The following is a 21,473-nucleotide window of genomic DNA, read 5'->3' as shown; positions in this document are numbered from 1 at the left end:
CTGACAGGCGTGACTTGATGACGTCACGCCCGGCAGTCAGTGTGAATGGAGGAGAGGAGGGACACGGCGCCGCGCGATCACGTGGCTATTTTTTTTATTATTATTTATTTTTTCTTACAGCTCCCAAGAAACCCAAGACCCCCCCCCCCCCCCCCGCGAAAAAAAAAAAAAAAGTTAAAAAAAAAATACCGCAAGAGAGAAAAATAAAATAAGAAAATAAATAAATTTTATTAGCAGCGAGGGCCCGGGCCCCCTGGCATGGCCGGGCCCGGGTAAACTGTACCCGCTCCCCCCCCCCTCTCGGCGGCCCTGCGTGTAAAAACCTATAGTTGCCTATAGTTACCAGTATATTTTTGCCTTTATGTATTCATTCACATACACACACATAACCTTTGTTTTCTGTACAGAAAATAAATTTCCCAAACAATGGCACTATCTTTTCAGAGATTTTACCAAGTGATTACACTATGCATAGCTAACAGACTATGATCATGACTGTTTACACACGTGGCAACAATACCGGAAGTTCATACACGCTAAACAGGAAGCACACATACACTAGTCAATGCAGTACCCTTTAAAACGCAAAACGACAATAAAAATAAACATTTTTCTTTCTTGTCCCTAGATTCAAATTAGCGTTCCTTCAGTCTATGCAACAACAGACATTCGGTTTCGCAATACAAAGTGAACCACAGGTCTTAAACACATTGCGTTCTTTCCTGTTATGTGACGCGTCTGTCAATCCACCCTTTGTTGAGGAACCGAATACCGTAAGCGTTGCATACCTGCCGATAACGTAACACCTAAACTCACGAGCCCCCAATTATTAAAGTAATTCTATTGTTTTAAAATAAGCATTGCCCAATCAATTGTATGTGTTTCCAAAGCACAAGGTGGTTTATTTTAGCAGATGTAAATAGTCAACAATTCAATACATGATTATATTATGATAAAGTACAGTACAGCACAGCCAATACCAAAAGATAAGTACATACCAATGCTATCGCATGCGCTCGCTGCGCACCCACGGGACCTGGTGGACAGTATATATGTTAGAATACTGTGTCAGAGTTGACTGAGAGCCAAAGGGTGTGCAGCTATGATTATATACAGTACAGTGTTACACTTGAACAATAGAGATGACGTAGATTGTTTCTATAGGTCCAGACGTTGTGTGGGTCCAGGGTAAACAGATCATAGGCTGATTCAATCTAATGAATCCAAAGGTGGGGGTCGTCTATCCAGGGGGGTCTGCTCCTTTCATAGCCAGCATCATACAAAGGTGTATTCCCTAATATCAATAACTAAAGTATGCAATGTGTGATCTCTTCGCCGACTGCACCGGACAGCTGCTGATGAATAGGGTTTCAGTATGATACCAGACATGCCACCTTTCCCACAACCTGAACCTTGAGTATCACTGAAGTGTACATATAATATATATATATATATATATATATATATATATATATATATATATATATATATATATATATATATATATATATATATATAAATGCTTAGTGGCGTCTGTGTGTAAAAAAAAAAAAGTTGCGGCGCCACCTGCTGGGCAGAGTTATACACTGACCTACTAAATTCTTAGTGTGTGTGGGGAAAAAAAAATCAAAAAGGGCTGAAATTTGGTATAAATAACTAAATGTTGTAATGCGAGTGTGTGCGTGCGTATGTTACAGTGCGATCGCATCACGCCACGTGTTACGTGGCGTACTCTTCGCAATTGCACGGCAAACCAATATTAAACCAATACTTTCGTTCATCCAATTATACGACTTTGACTATATGTGTGTGTGTGTGTGTGTGTGTGTGTGTGTGTGTGTGTGTGTGTGTGTGTGGACACCTAGCACACCAGTAAGAGACCTTATTGAGATTATATATTTGTACATGGGTTTACAGTTCATGTTATATACACTTGGATAGTGGAACAAATAGAGCACATATAGAACGTTTATTACTGATTCTCTATGAAGTGATCATTGTATCTAAGTGTGCTTATGTTGTACTTTTACACAACATCATATGTTTAAATATGCACAAACACAAAAGGCATCACAGTTGGTGGAACTATCAGCACATTTTCGAAGGACGGTGGTGAGTGTGAACACACTTCCAAATTTGCACGACATTGTTAAATTATTGTTGGTGAGTTTTAGGAAGTTTATAAAACAAAATCTACCGATACAAAGTGCTTTGCTACAATATATGATTGTGCGAGTGCAGATGTTGTTGCAATACTTTATCTGAAGTTCAGAAATTGCAGTCATGTAAGATTTATTATTAAAATCTAGTGATTATCATTATAAATAAGTATGAGTCATCAACCTATAGGAAGCTTGTATTGCCTGTTGTTCTCCGATTCCCTGTACTTTCAAGTGTCAATCTAGCATCTCTCTCATCTATAAAAGTTATGTGGAACAATAGCATCACCGTGTGGTCAGTATTGATAGCTGCCTGTGTTTTTCCTTTTCAGATACATCGTCATTTTTAGGTCTGGTAGCATGTATAATACTTTATACTGTAACCAATTTTAATTCGAGAGCCTGCCTGTAATCGGATTAATGCAGATTTATCTAGTAAGCAAAAATTACACGCATTTGAAAGAGCCAATGAAATGTGTTTAAGTCAATCAATTTTGAATGGCTGGCCCTCGAAATCTAAGGGGAAAGAGCAGCTTCTCGTCACTCCTTTATACACAGCACAAAGGCTCTTCTCGGAGCCACCTAATCCTCTCTCTACAGCAAGCGAGACCCCATCTCACTGCTTTCTACTACACGAAGCCGCTGATATATGTGGTTGAAAGGATCCATGGAGCAGTTCCAATGAGAATAAAGGCTACGTGCATAATTTAGAGCTGAAAATGTGTATGAAACGGGACAGCTAAATTGTGGGAAACCGTATCTGGCTCAAAAGTAGAACTACCAGGGAACCTTTGATTACCCAGATAAAACGAATAGTAATGTGTATAGAGCTCTAGTAAGAAAACGTGGGTGGCTCTGAAAAGAGCCTTTGTGTTGTGGGGGTGTCAGTGGGGAGTAAATCACTTGCTCTTAGCTGCCTTGTGGCTCTCGGTCTTCTTGGGCAGCAGCACGGCCTGGATGTTGGGCAGGACGCCTCCCTGGGCGATCGTCACCCCACCGAGCAGCTTGTTTAGCTCTTCATCGTTGCGCACAGCCAGCTGCAGGTGGCGGGGGATGATACGGGTCTTCTTGTTATCACGGGCGGCATTTCCAGCCAACTCCAGAATCTCAGCCGTCAGGTACTCGAGCACGGCGGCCAGATAGACAGGAGCTCCGGCTCCCACACGATGAGCATAGTTCCCCTTCCTCAAAAGACGGTGAACACGGCCAACAGGAAACTGAAGACCGGCCCGAGATGAGCGAGTCTTGGCCTTAGCCCGGGTCTTACCGCCTTGTTTGCCTCTACCAGACATGTTATGCTCAGGTTAATTCAATACACACGAGTAGCAAACTCCGCCTTCATTCCTTTATTTATATGTTCGAAAAACAAACGACTGCATCTGTGATTGGTCCGTTTTCAGACTGGCCAGTGACAAAAATGTTCGGGCACTCACCAATCAGCACAGGGAGAAGGGGTATAGCTTTTCTAAAGATCCCGTGACAGAACTAACCAATAGCGCCTAGAGCTGAAGATAAGGTTAATTTACATAGACTGCCTATAAATACAGCGATTGTGGGCGGTGCTAGTAATAGTTTCTTTACACTCTGTCGAGATCTTGTTATTGCAATGCCTGAACCAGCCAAGTCTGCACCTGCGGCCAAAAAGGGCTCCAAGAAAGCCGTGACCAAGACCCAGAAGAAAGATGGGAAGAAGCGTAGAAAGACCAGGAAGGAGAGTTATGCTATCTACGTGTACAAGGTGCTGAAGCAGGTCCACCCTGATACCGGCATCTCCTCCAAGGCCATGGGTATCATGAACTCCTTTGTTAATGACATTTTTGAGCGCATCGCAGGCGAAGCCTCCCGCCTGGCTCACTACAACAAGCGCTCCACCATCACCTCCCGGGAGATCCAGACCGCTGTGCGTCTACTGCTGCCCGGTGAGCTGGCAAAGCACGCCGTGTCTGAGGGCACCAAGGCCGTCACCAAGTACACCAGCGCCAAGTAATCTGCAATCTCTGTTCTAAGATAACACAAAGGCTCTTTTAAGAGCCACCCAAATCTTCTCAATCGAGGCTATGACATTTGCTAGATCCCGCATGTTCTTTGTGGTGTTTTGTATCTCCGCGAAACCATCACATTTCAAGCTACTCGTTCTTGCAATACCCCACATATTGTTCCTTACGCTTTAATCACTGCCTAGCATTTCCCTTCAGATCATGTAAGGGCCGATATTTGTAACGCTGTGCAGCCCAAGGTCTTTTAATAACGTGAATAACAGGTCTTGAGTAATAGATGTTCTAAAACTGCCATGCGTAGAATCTAGATGAAATAAGTGGTATATGGGGGTATGTTTGTGCTCTAGGACATGGACATACTACAACTCTTTGAAGATTGAGTGGGTGGCTCTCAAAAGAGCCTTTTTGTTTTTCAACATGGCAAAGAAATTGGCCTCCGAAACCGTACATAGTGGAGACCTAAGCGATTGAAAAAGGGGCTTTCCCAGCTTTCTCGTATCTAATGGATGCATCACTCGCCGCCCATATAGACTCTTGAATAGAGAAAACTTGGTGGACTCCTGAGATACCTCGTTAAATGTAAAGAGGAGCTGTTGCAGGGTCTTCTCCCAGTCTCCTCCCTCCGTGCTGACATATGTGCAGAGAAAATGTTTAACGCACCATTGCAACACTCACATTACCAATTAGTTCGTGGATAGGGGGATGGTACGCTAGGGTCTTACCACAAGATTTTCCCTGTAGAGTCTTTATAATTTCCCCAGGATACGTATTTCTCAATTCCTGTGGGAAACCCACCCTGAAAGAACCACTGCTTCTGGATACGAGGTGGTAATCAATATTTTTTCATTTTGGCTGGTATGGGGCAGGAAGAATATAATGTCTTTCTCAATCGATGCTATGACACCTTTTGTATTATTACCCCGTTTATTATGTTGCTTTGTATTTTTTGAAAGTCTCCTGGTTACGTTTCCCTGTACTCGTCCCCCAACATGTAAACCCGTTCCACAGCTGGGATTTACGCTCATTTGACTACACGTTGTAAAAGCATAGATTAGTGGTCTTCGCCTACTTTATACAATGGTTGAGACGGATGTCTGCGGTGTAACTCCCGCACTCAGAACAGGCTGCGAGTGATGGTGTCACTATTCACTCATGTATTGGATCTACGTGTAACAAAGCCGTGGGGTGATATGCTGTAGTATCTTAAAATGCTACAGACCTATTCCTCCAGTAATCATGGGCATAATAGTAAACTTACAGCTCTTTGAAGACTGAGTGGGTGGCTCTTAAAAGAGCCTTTGTGTGTAATGGGATACAGAGAAATTAACCTCCAAACCCGTACAGAGTGCGACCCTGACGTTTCAGGGCATACACGACATCCATGGCTGTGACAGTCTTTCTCTTTGCGTGCTCTGTGTAAGTGACGGCATCACGGATCACATTCTCCAGGAAGACCTTCAGGACACCGCGGGTCTCCTCGTAGATGAGCCCAGAGATGCGCTTCACACCTCCCCTACGAGCTAAACGACGGATAGCTGGTTTAGTGATGCCCTGTATGTTATCACGGAGCACCTTCCTGTGCCTCTTAGCACCGCCTTTCCCGAGCCCCTTGCCTCCTTTACCGCGTCCAGACATGATTTGCACTGCTGGCGTTGCCTAATCAACTGATGTGAATTGGTTGTACAGCAAACTTCTTTAATACAGTTAAGTCGGACCTGAAAGGACACAAAGTATAGAGGAAGAAATGGGCGTGTCATTTGATAATTATTGCTACATGTGGCTTTCGTTCCCCTTGCCGATTGGCTGAACGAGCAGCCGTTAAAGATTTTAAAATTCCCGCCGCGTCGCTTATAGTCATTGTAGTGTTTAGCTTATGATCTTATTTAATTTAGTTTCTCATTTTAGCTGAATGGTTATCTGTCTGTTTTTTTCAAGTTGTGTGACGGCATTTTATTATGTAGAAATTACACATTTTAGAGTTTTAATCTGCAATCTATAACACTGGTCGGTTGTTAACATATATTGATGATGAAAGTAATAATATATTTGTAATATAAGGTGGTAGCAGTGTAGTTATCTGTCGTGTTTCAGTTGGATCTAATCTTGTATTCCTTTAAATACCTTTGAATTTACTAGTGACCGGCTCTGTACATTTTTAACTGCAGCCACAAATAAAAACACTAAATATAATATGACTTATTTGAATAATGCATTAGAATGAGGATTTCTGCCTGAAATTGACTTTTTAAAGCGTAGAACCAGCCTAGTGTATGTCAAATGACAGCAACATCTGTAATGATATAAAGATATAAAAAAAAAACAACTGGACTTCAATAGTTATTTTCAAAACACCGCAAGCTCTGGTGAAGTAACGCTCTCATGTGGCGAGAGCAGGATGCTGGGCAGTACTGACTGTGCAGCAATCCCTGTACCCCATATTGAAAGTACCTTGTTTGTAATGTCTAATTTCACGCATTTAGAATTCTTAAATGTGTCCAGGTTGAGACCTTTCTGTGCTTGCTGGCTATCCGGGATTGCCCATTTAGTCCGCAGATGACTGGGAGGTGACCACCACTGTGTTTTAATAAAGGTTATTCCTCCCTTAGTTTCGCCAGTGTATGTGCCACAATGTATTGTTACTAATGTATATTGTATGCTTTATGAGAGCCGACAGAATTAAATATGTTGTGTTGGCACCGGTACCTGGTCTGCAGAAGAACTATAGCCAGTGGTCAACAGATTTCTAATGAGAAGCCCGGACAGCACAGCCTGCTCTAGAGGCGCTAAATACCGGTCAGGCAGCTGACACTAGTCGGGTCAGAGTTCCTTCTAGCCGCCTAGATGCAGCAGGGAGCACGGGGCAGTTAGAGAGCAGCCAGGTGCAGTTTGGTAACAGAAGGTAAGGACAGAATGATTTACTGACATACGAGATCTAAAAGGCATTTCATTCATGTTTGCTGAAAGCGAACACGTTATGTTTATAGACGGGTACCCGGACAGTAAGAGCTGCACGTGGGCTTGTGTTTGCAAGGAACACAAAGAGCAGCGGGATCCAACAAGTGTCATAGCCTCGATTAAGAAGATTTGGGTGGCTCTTAAAAGAGCCTTTGTGGCAACTCGGAAAGGAGGAATTTGCAGATTACTTGGCGCTGGTGTACTTGGTGACGGCCTTAGTGCCCTCAGACACGGCGTGCTTGGCCAGCTCACCGGGCAGCAGTAGACGCACAGCGGTCTGGATCTCCCGGGAGGTGATGGTGGAGCGCTTGTTGTAGTGAGCCAGGCGGGAGGCTTCTCCTGCGATGCGCTCAAAAATGTCATTAACAAAGGAGTTCATGATACCCATGGCCTTGGAGGAGATGCCGGTATCAGGGTGGACCTGCTTCAGCACCTTGTACACGTAGATAGCATAACTCTCCTTCCTGGTCTTTCTACGCTTCTTCCCATCTTTCTTCTGGGTCTTGGTCACGGCTTTCTTGGAGCCCTTTTTGGCCGCAGGAGCAGACTTTGCTGGATCAGGCATTCTTAAAACAAATACTGGTCAGTGAGTCAGCGACTATTACTTGCACCTCCCACAATCGCCCTATTTATAGGCAGGCCATGTAAATAAGACTTATATCCAGCTCTATATGCTATTGGCTAGTCATGTCATGTGATGTGTTTCAATATCATACCCACCTCTATCTTATACGGATTGGTGGATACCTGAACATCAGCTGCATTGGCTAGTCCGAAAACAGACCAATCAGAGATGCAGGAGTTTGTCACTGAAAGGTATAAATAAAAGGATGAGGGAGGAGTTTAATCACAGTAGTTTATTACGAAATACGCAACTGAAAATGTCTGGTAGAGGCAAACAAGGCGGAAAGACCCGGGCTAAGGCCAAGACTCGCTCATCTCGGGCTGGGCTTCAGTTTCCAGTTGGACGTGTTCACCGTCTTTTGAGAAAGGGTAATTATGCCGAGCGTGTGGGAGCCGGAGCTCCTGTCTATCTGGCCGCCGTGCTCGAGTACCTAACGGCTGAGATTCTGGAGTTGGCAGGAAATGCCGCCCGTGATAACAAGAAGACCCGCATCATCCCCCGCCACCTGCAGCTGGCTGTGCGCAACGATGAAGAGCTAAACAAGCTGCTCGGAGGGGTGACGATCGCCCAGGGAGGCGTCCTGCCCAACATCCAGGCCGTGCTGCTGCCCAAGAAGACCGAGAGCCACAAGGCAGCTAAGAGCAAGTGATTTACTCCCCACTGACACCCCCACAACACAAAGGCTCTTTTCAGGGCCACCCACATTTTCTTGCGAGAGCTTTATACATTACTTATTGCTTTATCTGGATAGTCGGAAGCTCACTGACAGTTTTACTATTGAGCTAGACGAGAAACAGCCTTTTCTCCTCAGATTCTGCTGTTCAGTCCTTCAAACTTTCATTTAATATCCCTTGCGTCCTTCAGAACGCCTGCTTTATATTTTGCTTACCACTTAAATCTGAAGCGATAATATTACTATTAGAATTTTACCTACGTAAGACCTGACAGGCTCCCGAATTAAAGTTGAAAGACTAGAAAACCATTTATTGTAAACAATCTTAAAAATTACAATGTATCTGATAAACGGCAGACGTCACTACTGATCACACGGTGGTAGTATTGATTTACACACAGTAATAGTATATAAGAGATACGTTACTACGGTGTATGACACTTGTCAGCACAGTGAATCGGAGACCAATACAAGCTTCCTATGGTGTCGATAACAAATACTTGATGATAATCACTGGATTTAAATAATCTGACATAACCGTCCAATAGGTAGCAGTTGTATAGCGTATGACCTAGTAAGAAAATAATACCGTAATATAAACATAAGGAGTTTCCGTCCTTTGCTCATTTTGTTCAGGGGCAGTAAACGGTTTATGAAGCTACACACGGGGTGTAGAAGAGCGACATAATTGCTTATAGAAAATAACCATTGTCACGGTGCACTGACGTTATGTGTATGTAACTATCAATGTGTGTGTAAACTAGTCAGATGTCTGGAGGTATTTGTTACCGGGGACCATAAGGGGTTCACATCTGCTTTGTTGAGCCAGAAGCAGTCACCACCACAGGGTAAAAGATAGAGGATGGATGGGGGGGTACATTATAGCTCAGTCAAGACCGAGTGGGTGGCTCTCAAAAGAGCCTTTGTGTAACGGGGCACCGGAGTGCGGATCTGCAGTTTTACTTCTTCTTAGGAGCTGTCTTCTTGGGCTTCGCTGCTTTCTTAGCCGGGCTCTTGGTCACTTTAGGCTTCGCTGCCTTCTTGGCCACTTTAGGCTTAGCCGCCTTCTTGGCCGGGCTCTTGGTCACTTTAGGCTTCGCTGCCTTCTTGGCCGGGCTCTTGGCCACCTTCTTGGATTTCACAGCGACTTTTGGCTTCTTTGGGCTTTTTGCAGCCTTCTTGGCAACTGCCGGTTTTTTCGCCTTTTTAGGGCTCTTGGATGCGCTCGGAGCCTTCTTGGGGGACTTGGATACTTTCTTGGCTTTGGCCACTGCTGCCTTCTTCACCGCCTTGTCCTTGCTGTCCAACTGTTTCTTGTTCAGCTTAAAGGAGCCGGAGGCACCGCTGCCTTTCACCTGGATGAGGGTTTCTTTGGTCACCAAGCTCTTGATCGCCAACTTCAGGCGGCTGTTGTTCTTCTCCACATCGTATCCTCCGGCAGCCAGAGCTTTCTTCACAGCGGCCAGGGAAATCCCATTACGCTCCTTGGATGCAGCTGCCACCTTTACAATCTGCTCAGACACGCTGGGACCGGACGCTTTGCTGCTCTTCATGGATCCTGCTGAAGCTGCTTTCTTGGGCCGCTTACTCTTGGCGGGGGCCTCTGCTGGAGGAGCAGGCGCTGCGGCTGGGACTGGCTCAGACATCCTCCAATACAAATGACTATGACTCTATGCTCAAACTGACACGTTTAGTGGTAGGACTTGTTCAACCAAGAATTTATATACAGCTCAGGGATATGCGGCCATTGGCTGAGATAAAGAACCAGCCGCTGTGTTTATTGGTGGATAGCGAAGCCACGCCCACTATTCCTTCTCTGCAGTTCCAGGATGTCTGCGATCTCTTTTGTGTTTCTTTTGAGGGAAGTAATGAGACCTTTATAGGACATATGATAGTGTCTGCTCGTTCTCCAGCTTGTCAGCTGTAAATCATGTGCTGACATTTGCTGCTGAGTAAGCTTATCAAAGGTACTAAAAACATATCCGACCTCTTTACCATCTACAACGGGTCTCATCTCTCTTATCCATACATTAATGGCAGGGTCCTACCAGATAACTCTCAATAGATGATTACCAGCAGCCTAGAGCTTGAGATAGTCAGCTGCCACAGGTAGAAACGACTGCAGATGTTCACAGACAAACACAGCTTGTTGTGTTCAGGTCATCTCAACAACCCCTTGCGGTCTGCGGGAACTGCTGGTAACTTGTCCAGCTTCCCTTCATCCCCTTCAGTTGGCATTGGGAGGAAGGGAACATTAATCGAATTTTTGCTAAGCAAACCACCTGATGTAATGAAAAGGCATTGTCCAGGGCTATTATAGCCACCTACGTATTCGGATATATAGTGACCCCAGGTCACCAGTGGTTTGGTTTTGTGCGGGAAAAATGTCTGAAACAATCAAAGCCTCCAGCAGAGGCCTCGGCCGTGGAGACTCCAAGAAGAGCAGGAAAACATTGGATCACAAATACAAATAATTGCACAGTGATTTCAGATCGATAATTTAAAACCCGTGTTTGTCATTATCAACAAGGCATAAATATAGATCTACAAAAGTGATTATATTCCCTGACGTGGTTCGAATCCTTTTACTATCCCTAGTTATTATCCCTCTCGTCTTCGCTGAATGTGATGCAATGGCACCCCCGTGTGGTCAATGTGGATAGCTTTTTTACATACATTGTAATTATCGTGACTGGAAACACTTAATTTTTTATTATTACACATCATTTAATTCGAGAGCTTGCCAGGCCTTCTTAAGTTATAATAATATATAATATTAAAAATTACGAGTCAAGTAATAAGCAAAGAATTTAGGCGGGCATTTTGAAAGTTAAGACGCAGTTTTTAAGCCAATCAATTTGAAGGGCGTTCTTAACTCATCCAATTGCATTGCAGCACACTGTATAAATAGGATTGTTAAGAATCTGCATCTTATATTCTTTATAGAATCAGTAGAACTATGGCCAGGACCAAGCAGACCGCTCGTAAGTCCACCGGTGGGAAAGCTCCCCGCAAGCAGCTGGCAACTAAAGCCGCCCGGAAGAGCGCCCCAGCTACCGGTGGTGTGAAGAAACCTCACCGTTACCGGCCAGGCACCGTCGCTCTGAGGGAGATCCGCCGCTACCAGAAGTCCACTGAGCTGTTGATCCGCAAGCTGCCCTTCCAGCGCTTGGTGCGGGAGATCGCCCAGGACTTCAAGACCGACCTGCGCTTCCAGAGCTCGGCTGTCATGGCTCTGCAAGAGGCCAGCGAGGCTTATCTGGTGGGGCTCTTCGAGGACACCAACCTGTGCGCCATCCACGCTAAGAGGGTGACCATCATGCCCAAAGACATCCAGCTGGCCCGCAGGATCCGAGGGGAGAGGGCATAAGGACTCGGCACTGACTTACACACAGCACAAAGGCTCTTTTCAGAGCCACCAAATCTTTCTCTAAACGAGCTGCAGCATTATTCTGTGTAGTAACATTTTAATCAGAAGTTATTATCTATGTGTAAAATCTCTGCATTTTGTTTGCCGATGTGGATTCTAATTACACATATTCTATATGATCAGCGCGATTAGATAATTAACACTGGGCCGTTGTTGTCCACGTCTGACTCGTTTCCTTTGTTCCCTCTGGTAATACTGTGCAATTCACGGGAATCCGTCAACATTCCCCTCCCAAAGCCAACAGCCTTTTACACAATATCTCGGGAAAAGGTGGGTGGCTCCAAAGAGCAAGCGGGTTCCGGGTTAGTGATTCACTTGCACATCCACCCAAATATGGCAAGCAGCATGTGGGGGTATAAATTAGTAGACGCATGCTGTAAACAGATTAGACCGCTCAATTTATACACGGGATGAAATCGATGTGGCCCCATTATAGCTAATATAAATTACAGACTGAACGATGACGTCGATAATCACAGTATTGTGCAGAAACAAGTAATCATAGGTGTGTGTGTAACGTGATATTAGGGAGCTAAACCTCTCACGGTCCTGGACATTAGTCGTACAGCTCTTTACAGACATGGTGGGCGGCCCTTAGAAGGGCCTTTGTGGTTTGTAATGGGATAGACAAAGAAATTAGCCTCCGAATCCGTACAGAGTGCGACCCTGACGTTTCAGGGCATACACGACATCCATGGCTGTGACAGTCTTTCTCTTTGCGTGCTCTGTGTAAGTGACGGCATCACGGATCACATTCTCCAGGAAGACCTTCAAGACACCGCGGGTTTCCTCGTAGATGAGCCCAGAGATGCGCTTCACACCTCCCCTACGAGCTAAACGACGGATAGCTGGTTTAGTGATGCCCTGGATGTTATCACGGAGAACCTTCCTGTGCCTCTTAGCACCGCCTTTCCCGAGCCCCTTGCCTCCTTTACCGCGTCCAGACATGATGTAACTTTCAGTCAAAAATGTTCCAACTGATACAGTTTAGCTGCGCAACAAGCTTCTTTTATGCAGCTGGGTCGGACCTGATAGGGGACATAAGAGGAAGGGGGCGTGTCCAGTAGGCAGCGGTTCTTTGTACGTTGTGTGACGCGGGCTTCGGTTCCCCCCTTATCACTGATTCGCTGAGCGCTCAACCGTTTGCGAATTTAAAATTCCCGCTCAGTCGCTCCTATTGTTTGCAGTGTATAGCTTACGAAGTAAAGCAATTTAATGTCTCCTTTAATTGATCGATTGTACATGGCTGTGTGCGCGGTTTTTGGTTGTTTGACTGCATATTATGTAAATGTAAAACATTCTAGTGGTTTAAGCTACAAGATAATCATTATGATAGTTCACAATGTAGTATTTGTAGTAAAAACCCAAAGACTAATCCTCTACAAAGTAAGCTGAGCAAAATATGTTCGCTGGCATCTGTGTACTTCTCTGGCTTTATCAAATTCCTTCTCTTAATTATTTTTCAACACCAAGAGCAGGGTGCTGGGCATAGTTGAGATGTATATTTAGTCTGCTTGCAGCCTCTCATGCCCATATTGAAGGTACCTTGACTCAGCACTGTCCATTCATTCTGTAACACAGGCTGCAAAGTAACAAACACATATTACTATATATTATTTTTAATTAATTTTATAGCTTGAGATCTCTCAAGATACATAAACAAGTTTTTGATCACAAGTCAAACTGCATCTTACAGTGGTCTCCACCTGCACACAGTGGATACAGACATGTTGGGGGTAAACCAATATACATGAACAATGCAGCCTTCAGTGCAACATCAATTAATTAGGAACAAGAGGAATCTCTGTACTTCAGGCCTCAGTGGTCACTACCTACTGGTCACTTGATATCTTGTATTCTCATGAATATTAGTTCAGGAAACAACATGGCTGCCTCACTGCATACATGAAGGGTGTAATTTAAAGAGGACCTGTCATGTTTTACAAGCCTGTTTCACATGGGAGTGATCAACATACTAAGAACATACCGAGCAGCGATCTGTCCCTCCAGATGAGATCAACATGTCAGCCGGGCTGTTTACCACACTGGCCGGGTTGTTCAACGTGATAACCACCAACACCATGGAAGCAATTGATTCTGGAGGGACAGTCCTGCCGTCCCACATTTAAGGACTTTTGTCCTGATTCGGTGACAGTTGGGAGATATGTCCCACTGAGTGATGCCCCTTCAATGTCACAAGTACTAGTGGCCGGTGTGTGCAGCACCTAAGGGATGTTTTTAGGGGAGCAGGCTGGGGACGTCCCAGCACTTCCAAAGCCAATGGGGCATATTTAAGAAAGCACAATAGTGCTCTTACCGTGAAATTAAGGTCCCTCTGTGTCCTCCGCATATTTATAAAGGGTGCATCGTAGCAGATATCGTGGATATATGCTGCTTTGCACTCCTCTACGTTTTTGGGAGCAGTCACCGAATAGTATGGTGACTTCTCTTGGCCGTAATCTAACATGTTCCGAAAAAAACTATTTTTTGGGGGGAAACTTGTCTTGATAATGTACGCCAGCTGAAGCTGGCGCTTATTATCATAAATGTCAGATTTCAGTGCTGTCAGATTTCAGTGCTGTCAGCTCTGGTCCGAAGAGCAGAGCTGGACAGCGCATGTGTGGAGGGATCACATGACCCCTCGCTGTCATTCACCGCTGTCTCTGCAACTATAGTTGCAGAGACAGATCGGGGATGTTTTTTTTTTGCGCATGTGCAGTTTTTCGAACTGCACATGCGCAGTTCCAGAGTAAAGAAAAATGAAGAACACCTGGAGGAGATCCGTGGACACCGCATTCGGAAGAGGCGGGGTAAGTGTGATTTTTTTTTATCACAGGAACAGCAGTTTATCGCAACTGCTGCTTCTGTGATCCGTTTTTAATAAATCTGAGAAATAGTTCAATCCTTATCCATGCGATAAGGATTGATAACTATTGTTCATTTTTGCCGATGATTGATAAATGTGCCCCAATGTGAGGTGACCATGGCCCTTCCTTGTGCGCACACAATAACACTTTATTACATTACCTGCTTCCAATTCCTTCCGCCTTCTATCCAAACTACATCTCCCAGAATGCAGCTCGGCATTGACAAGGGTTGCCGGGAAAGCGGGCTCTATAATAAAGCGGACATCTCAGCCACAAGTAGCTTATTGGACAGCAGGTGGCGATGTTGTAATACTAAACTAGCTGAGAAGTAATTTCTCTCATGAATGGTGTTTCTACTTTATAACGTGTTTGTTTCAAGTTTCACAAGAACTTTATAAGCATTAAAGCACCATTATAAAATTAAACAACACTTTTTTTTCCATTTAAAAGCAAAGTAATATAGTTTCAGAGACGACACAAAACAGGAGAGGAAGGGTTTTAGTATCACATTATTTATACTAATTTCATGTTTAAGAGGTATAGAAATACTCTTCTAGTTTTTTTCTTCCCATTAATTCACTGCTAAATCTAAATATTGTATTTACAATTTTTATCACTGAAATAAATAAAAGTTTAATTCGGGCTGCATTTGGATGGACCATTGATGAGGCTGAAGAATACACCATCATACCCAGACCACCAAACTCTCCTTTACTGAAATTCAAAACTGAGGGAAGAGATACACAAATTAAACTGTTGCGGTACTGTAAGTCTCAGTGTAGAAGGGTATCCTGAGGAAGACAGCACTGGAGCCAACAAGGAGGTTAAAAAAGAAGAGGATTCTGCTTACTAGACCTCTGATCAAGGGCAGGTAAGTCTGGGCTCCCGTACGCTCTCACCGGGATTGACAACAGCGAATCTGAACATGATAGCGGTCAGCCAATCAATGACCAGCCAGTCCCGGCTCTTAGTCGACCATTTGAATTTTGCTGAGTCCAGCGCAGCCTGAAGAGGACAGAGTCACTTCAATCAATTTCAGCACCGAACAGGAGAAGAGGCACCATTGGCTGGAAGGACTGGAAGAAGTGGAAACGGTTGGAGAACATCTGATTCCTGCGCGGAGCAGGTAACTATGATTTACATAATGTGGGCACATCTATAGGCACTAGGACCGTGGAGTAGATAGTCATGTACAAGGCCCGGGGGCTTTTTAGGTGTATTTCAAGACATTAATATTTGGGGTACAATTGGCCAGGCCATGACCCTGGGGGCCGGGGTGGATTCAGGCTTGGAGCCTGTCCTGCATTTATTAGGTTTAGAGCCTAGGTTGGGCACGTGAGTCAGGCTTAGAGCCTGTAGCCATATAATAATTTGGCACTATGCCTACGTCTGTATCACCACTAACCACCAGGGACTGTTCCCCTCGCTCGTAAGATCCGTTTAGAGATACGTGCCCACTAGCATAGAATCCACTGTCACCACCATGTTTACACCAAGCTGTCCGCATGTAAGTAAGAGGGGTATACGCACTGTTACCCCAATTGTACTATTTGTGTTTCTGTGTTTTGCCCTCACAGCTGCTGAGAAGCAGAGTACACGGCCATCAAAGAGACATGACGCTCCAGGTGAGTGGTCTCTGTCTTTGCTGTTTGTTTGTTCTTGTGTGTTTTGTGCTGGTTTCTGGCAGGGTGTTTTGCCGATCGGTGCCTATGGATAGGTAGAACCTGAGTATGGCAAGACCGTGAGGAATCAAAGATAATTAATACACCCCCATGTGGTGCCTGTTTGCGGATATCCCTGTGGTCAGAGCTGGATTAAGGTTCTGGTGGGCCTGGGGCACTTAAGACAGGGGTGTCCCCTATTGTCTGATATGGTCTTCATTTTAGACAAATAAACAGGCAATACTGTGTGCACTACTGATAGGTGCACGCATCTCTGATATCACGAGCAGTACAGTGTGAAGCAGGACTTACCTCCCCACTGTCCTTGCAGACAGACCAAATTCTGACTAAGCGAGACAGTCACCCAAATTCTGCGCTGCCCCATCATCTTCAGGACAGTTGGCAGATGGTCGTGCTCTCTCCTACCTGATCTTGTCACATTCCACCACCTGCGGCTGCTGGTGTCTTTAGATCAGTTGCTGCTTGTGTGGATTCTGGGATGTCGGGGCCCTATATGGGGGGGGGGGGGGGGGGGGACGGGTACATAAAGTTTAGGAGTCCCCAAACAGTTCCATTAATAAATCCATAGCACCCCCTTTAATAATTAGGCCTCCCTCCCTGCAACCAGCCCTACATTTGAAATTAAGTAAAATGAATACAATTCACATTTAATAAAAAGGGTGTGCACCGGCCACTTTTAGTGTTTTGAGTTCTGATTAGCTTTAGGTTTTGGGTTCTGATTTGTTTTGCCAAAACACCCGACTCAAGGTTTTGGTTCTGATTTAGGGTTTTCGGCTCTGAATTTTTATTTTTTTTTAAGAATAAAAACTGTTTTTTTTTTGTTGTTTTTCACTCCTACGCTATTATTAACCTCTATAACATTCAATAACAATAATTTCCACTGATTTCCAGTCTATTCTAAACACCTCACACCTCTCAATATTGTTTTAAGGCCAAAAGGTTGCACCGAGATAGCTGGATGTCTAAGCTAAGCGGCACAAGTGGGCGGCACAAACACGTGGCCCATCTAGTAGTGGCACTGCAGTGGCAGACTGGATGGCAGTTTGAAAAACTAGGCTCCAAAGAGCACATAATGCCAAAAAAAGAGGTGCAAGATGGAATTGTCCTTGGGCCCTCCCACCCACCCTTATGTTGTTGAAATAGGACATGCACACTTTAACAAACCAATCATTTCAGCGACAGGGCCTACCAAACAACTGTGGCTGAAATGATTGGTTTGTTTGGGCCCCAACACCAAAAAAGCTATTCATCTCTCCCTGTACAAACTAAACAGGCTCTACTGAGGCAAGATGTCGTCCTCATCCTCAACCTCTGATTCCTCTCCCCCTACAGTGTGTACTTCCTCCTCCTCCTCACACATTATCAATTTGTCCCCGCTGGACTCCACAACCACAGGTCCCTCTGTACTATCTGGAGGGCAGTGCTGTACTTGATTGAGGAATTGATAATTCATTTTTATGAACATCATTTTTTTTAACGTTCTGAGGAAGCAACCTCCTTCGCCGCTCACTGACCAGGTTCCCCGCTGCGCTAAAAACTCTTTCCGAGTACACACTGGAGGGGGGACAACTAAGGTAAAATACAGCCAGTTTGTACAGGGGCTTCCAAACTGCCTTTTTTTTCCTGCCAGTAAGAATATGGACTGTGTGACATGTCTACTTGGATGGTGTCAGCAAAGTAATCCTCCACCATTTTTTCATTTGTGACAGCATCCAATGCAGCTGATCGAGATTGTGTTGGAAATTGACGAGGAGGGTTTTGCTGGTGTGCATACATCAGGACCAAGGGATTTAGGTGTCCCTAGACTGCTGACGGTCCTAGCCACAGTTCCTGAACTAAACACTGAATTATGAAGGTTATTCAGGTGACATATGAGGGAGGGTGTCCCTAGGTGGCCAAGATCCTTACCCCTGCTTAATTGAGCTTTACCTATGGCCATACATTTCTTGTCCGGATTGGGATATAAATAATTCCAGACCGAAGAGGTGGATTTCTTGGTCTTCTGGCCAGGCATGACAATGGGCTTTTTCTTCCCATGGACAACAACTGTCCCCCCCCCCCCCCCTGGTGGCTCATTTAAGATAACCAATTCAGCATCCTCCTCGTTAAGTTCCTCCTCAGCGCCAGCTACATCAATATCCTTATCCCGGTGTACAACATTGACACCTTCATTATCCAAACCTGGATCTACACTGTGGGTGATCCTTCCAGCATATGCAGAGGGCGTGCTGCAAATGGTGGTAGGAGCCACCTCTTCCCGTACAGTGATGGGAAGGTCAGGCTTCACAACCACTAACACCCTTGGACTCGCCTTGGGGATTTGTGATGTCATCTGTTTAAAAGGCAAAGTTGTTTGCTGTGCTGTTGATGACAGCTTAACTCTCTTAATTTTTTTTTTGGAGGGGGGGGAGGAGGAGGGCTTAGATCCTTGGGTGAAGCTAAATCATTTATCCTTAACACGGGCCAGGGCCTAAGCCGTTCCTTGCCACTCTGTGTCGTAAATGGCATATTGGCAAGTTTACGTTTCTTTTCAGATGTTTTTAATTTCCTTTTTTTGCTAATTTTAGTGAACTTTGGGTTTTTGGATTTTACATGCCCTCTACTAGGAGATTGGTAATCGGCCTTGGCAGACAACGTTGATGGCATTTCATCGTCTATGTCATGACTAATGGCAGCAGCTTCAGCATTAAGAGGAAGTGGGTCTTGATCTTTCCCTACTTTATCCTCCAAATTTGTGTACTCCATTATAGTTTAATTTCTGGTACCAATATTTCTGGCCTGCAAGAACAGTGAGCATATTTCAATTTTGCATAATATTTCTGGACTGCAAGAACAGTGAACGTAGGAAAATATTGCAGTACTAATATTTCTGGACTGCAAGAACAGTGACCGTGAGTAAATATTGCAGTACTAATATTTCTGCACTGCAAGAACAGTGAAAGTATTTTAATTTTGCAGTACTATTATTTCTGGACTGCAAGAACAGTGAACGTAGGTAAATATTGCAGTACTAATATTTCTGCACTGCAAGAACAGTGAAATTATTTTAATTTTGCAGTACTAATATATCTGGACTGCAAGAACAGTGAACGTACGTAAATATTGCAGTACTAATATTTCTGGACTGCAAGTACAGTGAACGTACGTAAATATTGCAGTACTAATATTTTTGGACTGCAAGAACAGTGCATGTAGGTAAATATTGCAGTACTAATATTTCTGGACTGCAAGAACAGTGAACGTACGTAAATATTGCAGTACTAATATTTCTGGACTGCAAGAACAGTGAACGTACGTAAATATTGCAGTGCTAATATTTCTGGACTGCAAGTACAGTGAACGTACGTAAATATTGCAGTACTAATATTTTTGGACTGCAAGAACAGTGCATGTAGGTAAATATTGCAGTACTAATATTTCTGGACTGCAAGAACAGTGAATGTACATAAATATTGCAGTACTAATATTTCTGGACTGCAAGAACAGTGAACGTACGTAAATATTTCAGTACTAATATTTCTGGACTGCAAGAACAGTGAACGTAGGTAAATATTTAAGTACTAATATTTCTGGACTGCAGGAACAGTGACCGTAGGTAAATATTGCAGTACCAATATTTCTGGCCTGCAAGAACAGTGAACATAGGTGTATATTGCAGTACTAATATTTCTGGCCTGCAAGAACAGTGAACATATTTACATTTTACAGTACTAATATTTCTGGACTGCAAGAACAGTTAACATAGGTAATTATTGCAGTAATAATATTTCTGGACTGTAAGAACAGTGAACGTATTTTAATTTTGCAGTACTAATATTTCTGGACTGCAAGACAAGTGAACGTAGGTAATTATTGCAGTACTAATATTTCTGGCCTGCAAGAACAGTGAAATTATTTAAATTGTTGGTACTAATATTTCTGGACTGCAAGAACAGTTAACATAGGTAAATATTGCAGTACTAATATTTCTGGACAGCAAGAACAGAGAGCATAGGAAAATATTGCAGTACTAATATTTCTGGACTGCAAAAACAGTGAATGTATTTTAATTTTGCAGTACTAATATTTCTGGACTGCAGGAACAGTGATCGTAGGTAAATATTGCAGTACTAATATTTCTGGACTGCAGGAACAGTCACTGTAGGTAAATATTGCAGTCCCAATATTTTTGGCCTGCAAGAACAGTGAACATAGGTATATATTGCAGTACTAATGTTTCTGGACTGCAAGAACAGTGAACGTAGGTAAATATTGCAGTACTAATATTTCTGGACTGCAGGGACAGTGACCGTAGGTGAATATTGCAGTACTAATATTTCTGGACTGCAGGAACAGTCACCGTAGGTACATATTGCAGCACCAATATTTCTGGCCTGCAAGAACAGTGAACATAGGTATATATTGCAGTACTAATATTTCTGGACTGCAAGAACAGTGACCGTAGGTAAATATTCCAGTACTAATATTTCTGGACTGCAAGAACAGTGAACATAGGTCTATATTGCAGTACTAATATTTCTGGCCTGCAAGAACAGTGAACATATTTACATTTTACAGTACAAATATTTCTGGACTGCAAGAACAGTTAACATAGGTAATTATTGCAGTACTAATATTTCTGGACTGCAAGAACAGTGAACATAGGTAAATATTGCAGTACTAATATTTCTGGACTGTAAGAACAGTGAACGTATTTTAATTTTGCAGTACTAATATTTCTGGACTGCAAGAACAGTGAACGTATTTAAATTTTTTAGTACTAATATTTCTGGACTGCAAGAACAGTTAACATAGGTAAATATTGCAGTACTAATATTTCTGGACTGCAAAAACAGTGATTGTATTTTAATTTTGCAGTACTATTATTTCTGGACTGCAAGAACAGTGAACGTAGGTAAATATTGCAGTGATAATATTTCTGGACTGCAGGAACAGTGACCGTAGGTAAATATTGCAGTACTAATATTTCTGGACTGCAGGAACAGTCACCGTAGGTAAATATTGCAGTACTAATATTTCTGGCCTGCAAGAACAGTGAACGTAGGTAAATATTGCAGTACTAATATTTCTGGACTGCAGGGACAG

At 43.7% G+C, this 21,473-nt stretch overlaps 8 protein-coding genes across 8 annotated transcripts; 3 read left to right on the top strand and 5 right to left on the bottom strand.

Annotated features, from left to right (window-relative positions):
* Positions 1–2,753: 2,753 nt before the first annotated feature.
* On the bottom strand, positions 2,754–3,467 carry LOC142114734 (histone H2A type 1-like). The gene is made up of 2 exons (XM_075194022.1): positions 3,157–3,467; positions 2,754–2,872 (listed from the first exon to the last, which is right to left on the bottom strand). The coding sequence occupies exons 1-2, from the start codon at positions 3,449–3,451 to the stop codon at positions 2,754–2,756; spliced, it is 414 nt and encodes a 137-aa protein (XP_075050123.1). The 5' UTR covers positions 3,452–3,467.
* Positions 3,468–3,761: 294 nt separating this feature from the next.
* Positions 3,762–4,199, top strand: LOC142114753 (histone H2B 1.1-like). The gene has a single exon (XM_075194038.1). The coding sequence runs from the start codon at positions 3,766–3,768 to the stop codon at positions 4,144–4,146; it is 381 nt and encodes a 126-aa protein (XP_075050139.1). The 5' UTR covers positions 3,762–3,765; the 3' UTR covers positions 4,147–4,199.
* Positions 4,200–5,479: 1,280 nt separating this feature from the next.
* Positions 5,480–5,791, bottom strand: LOC142114733 (histone H4). The gene has a single exon (XM_075194021.1). The coding sequence runs from the start codon at positions 5,789–5,791 to the stop codon at positions 5,480–5,482; it is 312 nt and encodes a 103-aa protein (XP_075050122.1).
* A 1,356-nt stretch (positions 5,792–7,147) lies between these two features.
* LOC142114750 (histone H2B 1.1-like) lies at positions 7,148–7,697 on the bottom strand. The gene has a single exon (XM_075194036.1). The coding sequence runs from the start codon at positions 7,674–7,676 to the stop codon at positions 7,296–7,298; it is 381 nt and encodes a 126-aa protein (XP_075050137.1). The 5' UTR covers positions 7,677–7,697; the 3' UTR covers positions 7,148–7,295.
* Positions 7,698–7,977: 280 nt separating this feature from the next.
* Positions 7,978–8,516, top strand: LOC142114772 (histone H2A type 1-like). Its single transcript, XM_075194055.1, has one exon. It carries the CDS (start codon positions 7,993–7,995, stop codon positions 8,383–8,385), a length of 393 nt encoding a protein of 130 aa, XP_075050156.1. The 5' UTR covers positions 7,978–7,992; the 3' UTR covers positions 8,386–8,516.
* Positions 8,517–9,150: 634 nt separating this feature from the next.
* Positions 9,151–11,887, top strand: LOC142114769 (histone H3). The gene is made up of 2 exons (XM_075194052.1): positions 9,151–9,257; positions 11,356–11,887. The coding sequence occupies exon 2, from the start codon at positions 11,369–11,371 to the stop codon at positions 11,777–11,779; it is 411 nt and encodes a 136-aa protein (XP_075050153.1). The 5' UTR covers positions 9,151–9,257; positions 11,356–11,368; the 3' UTR covers positions 11,780–11,887.
* On the bottom strand, positions 9,168–10,089 carry LOC142114768 (histone H1-like). The gene has a single exon (XM_075194051.1). It carries the CDS (start codon positions 10,053–10,055, stop codon positions 9,369–9,371), a length of 687 nt encoding a protein of 228 aa, XP_075050152.1. The 5' UTR covers positions 10,056–10,089; the 3' UTR covers positions 9,168–9,368.
* A 588-nt stretch (positions 11,888–12,475) lies between the features above and the next one.
* LOC142114754 (histone H4) lies at positions 12,476–12,804 on the bottom strand. Its single transcript, XM_075194039.1, has one exon. The coding sequence runs from the start codon at positions 12,785–12,787 to the stop codon at positions 12,476–12,478; it is 312 nt and encodes a 103-aa protein (XP_075050140.1). The 5' UTR covers positions 12,788–12,804.
* Between the last annotated feature and the right edge of the window lie 8,669 nt (positions 12,805–21,473).

Source organism: Mixophyes fleayi, unplaced genomic scaffold (genome assembly GCF_038048845.1).
Source record: "Mixophyes fleayi isolate aMixFle1 unplaced genomic scaffold, aMixFle1.hap1 Scaffold_148, whole genome shotgun sequence".
Lineage (NCBI taxonomy): Eukaryota > Metazoa > Chordata > Amphibia > Anura > Limnodynastidae > Mixophyes > Mixophyes fleayi.
Note: the sequence above shows the minus strand (reverse complement) of the source record. Positions and strands in the feature narration are given on the sequence as shown.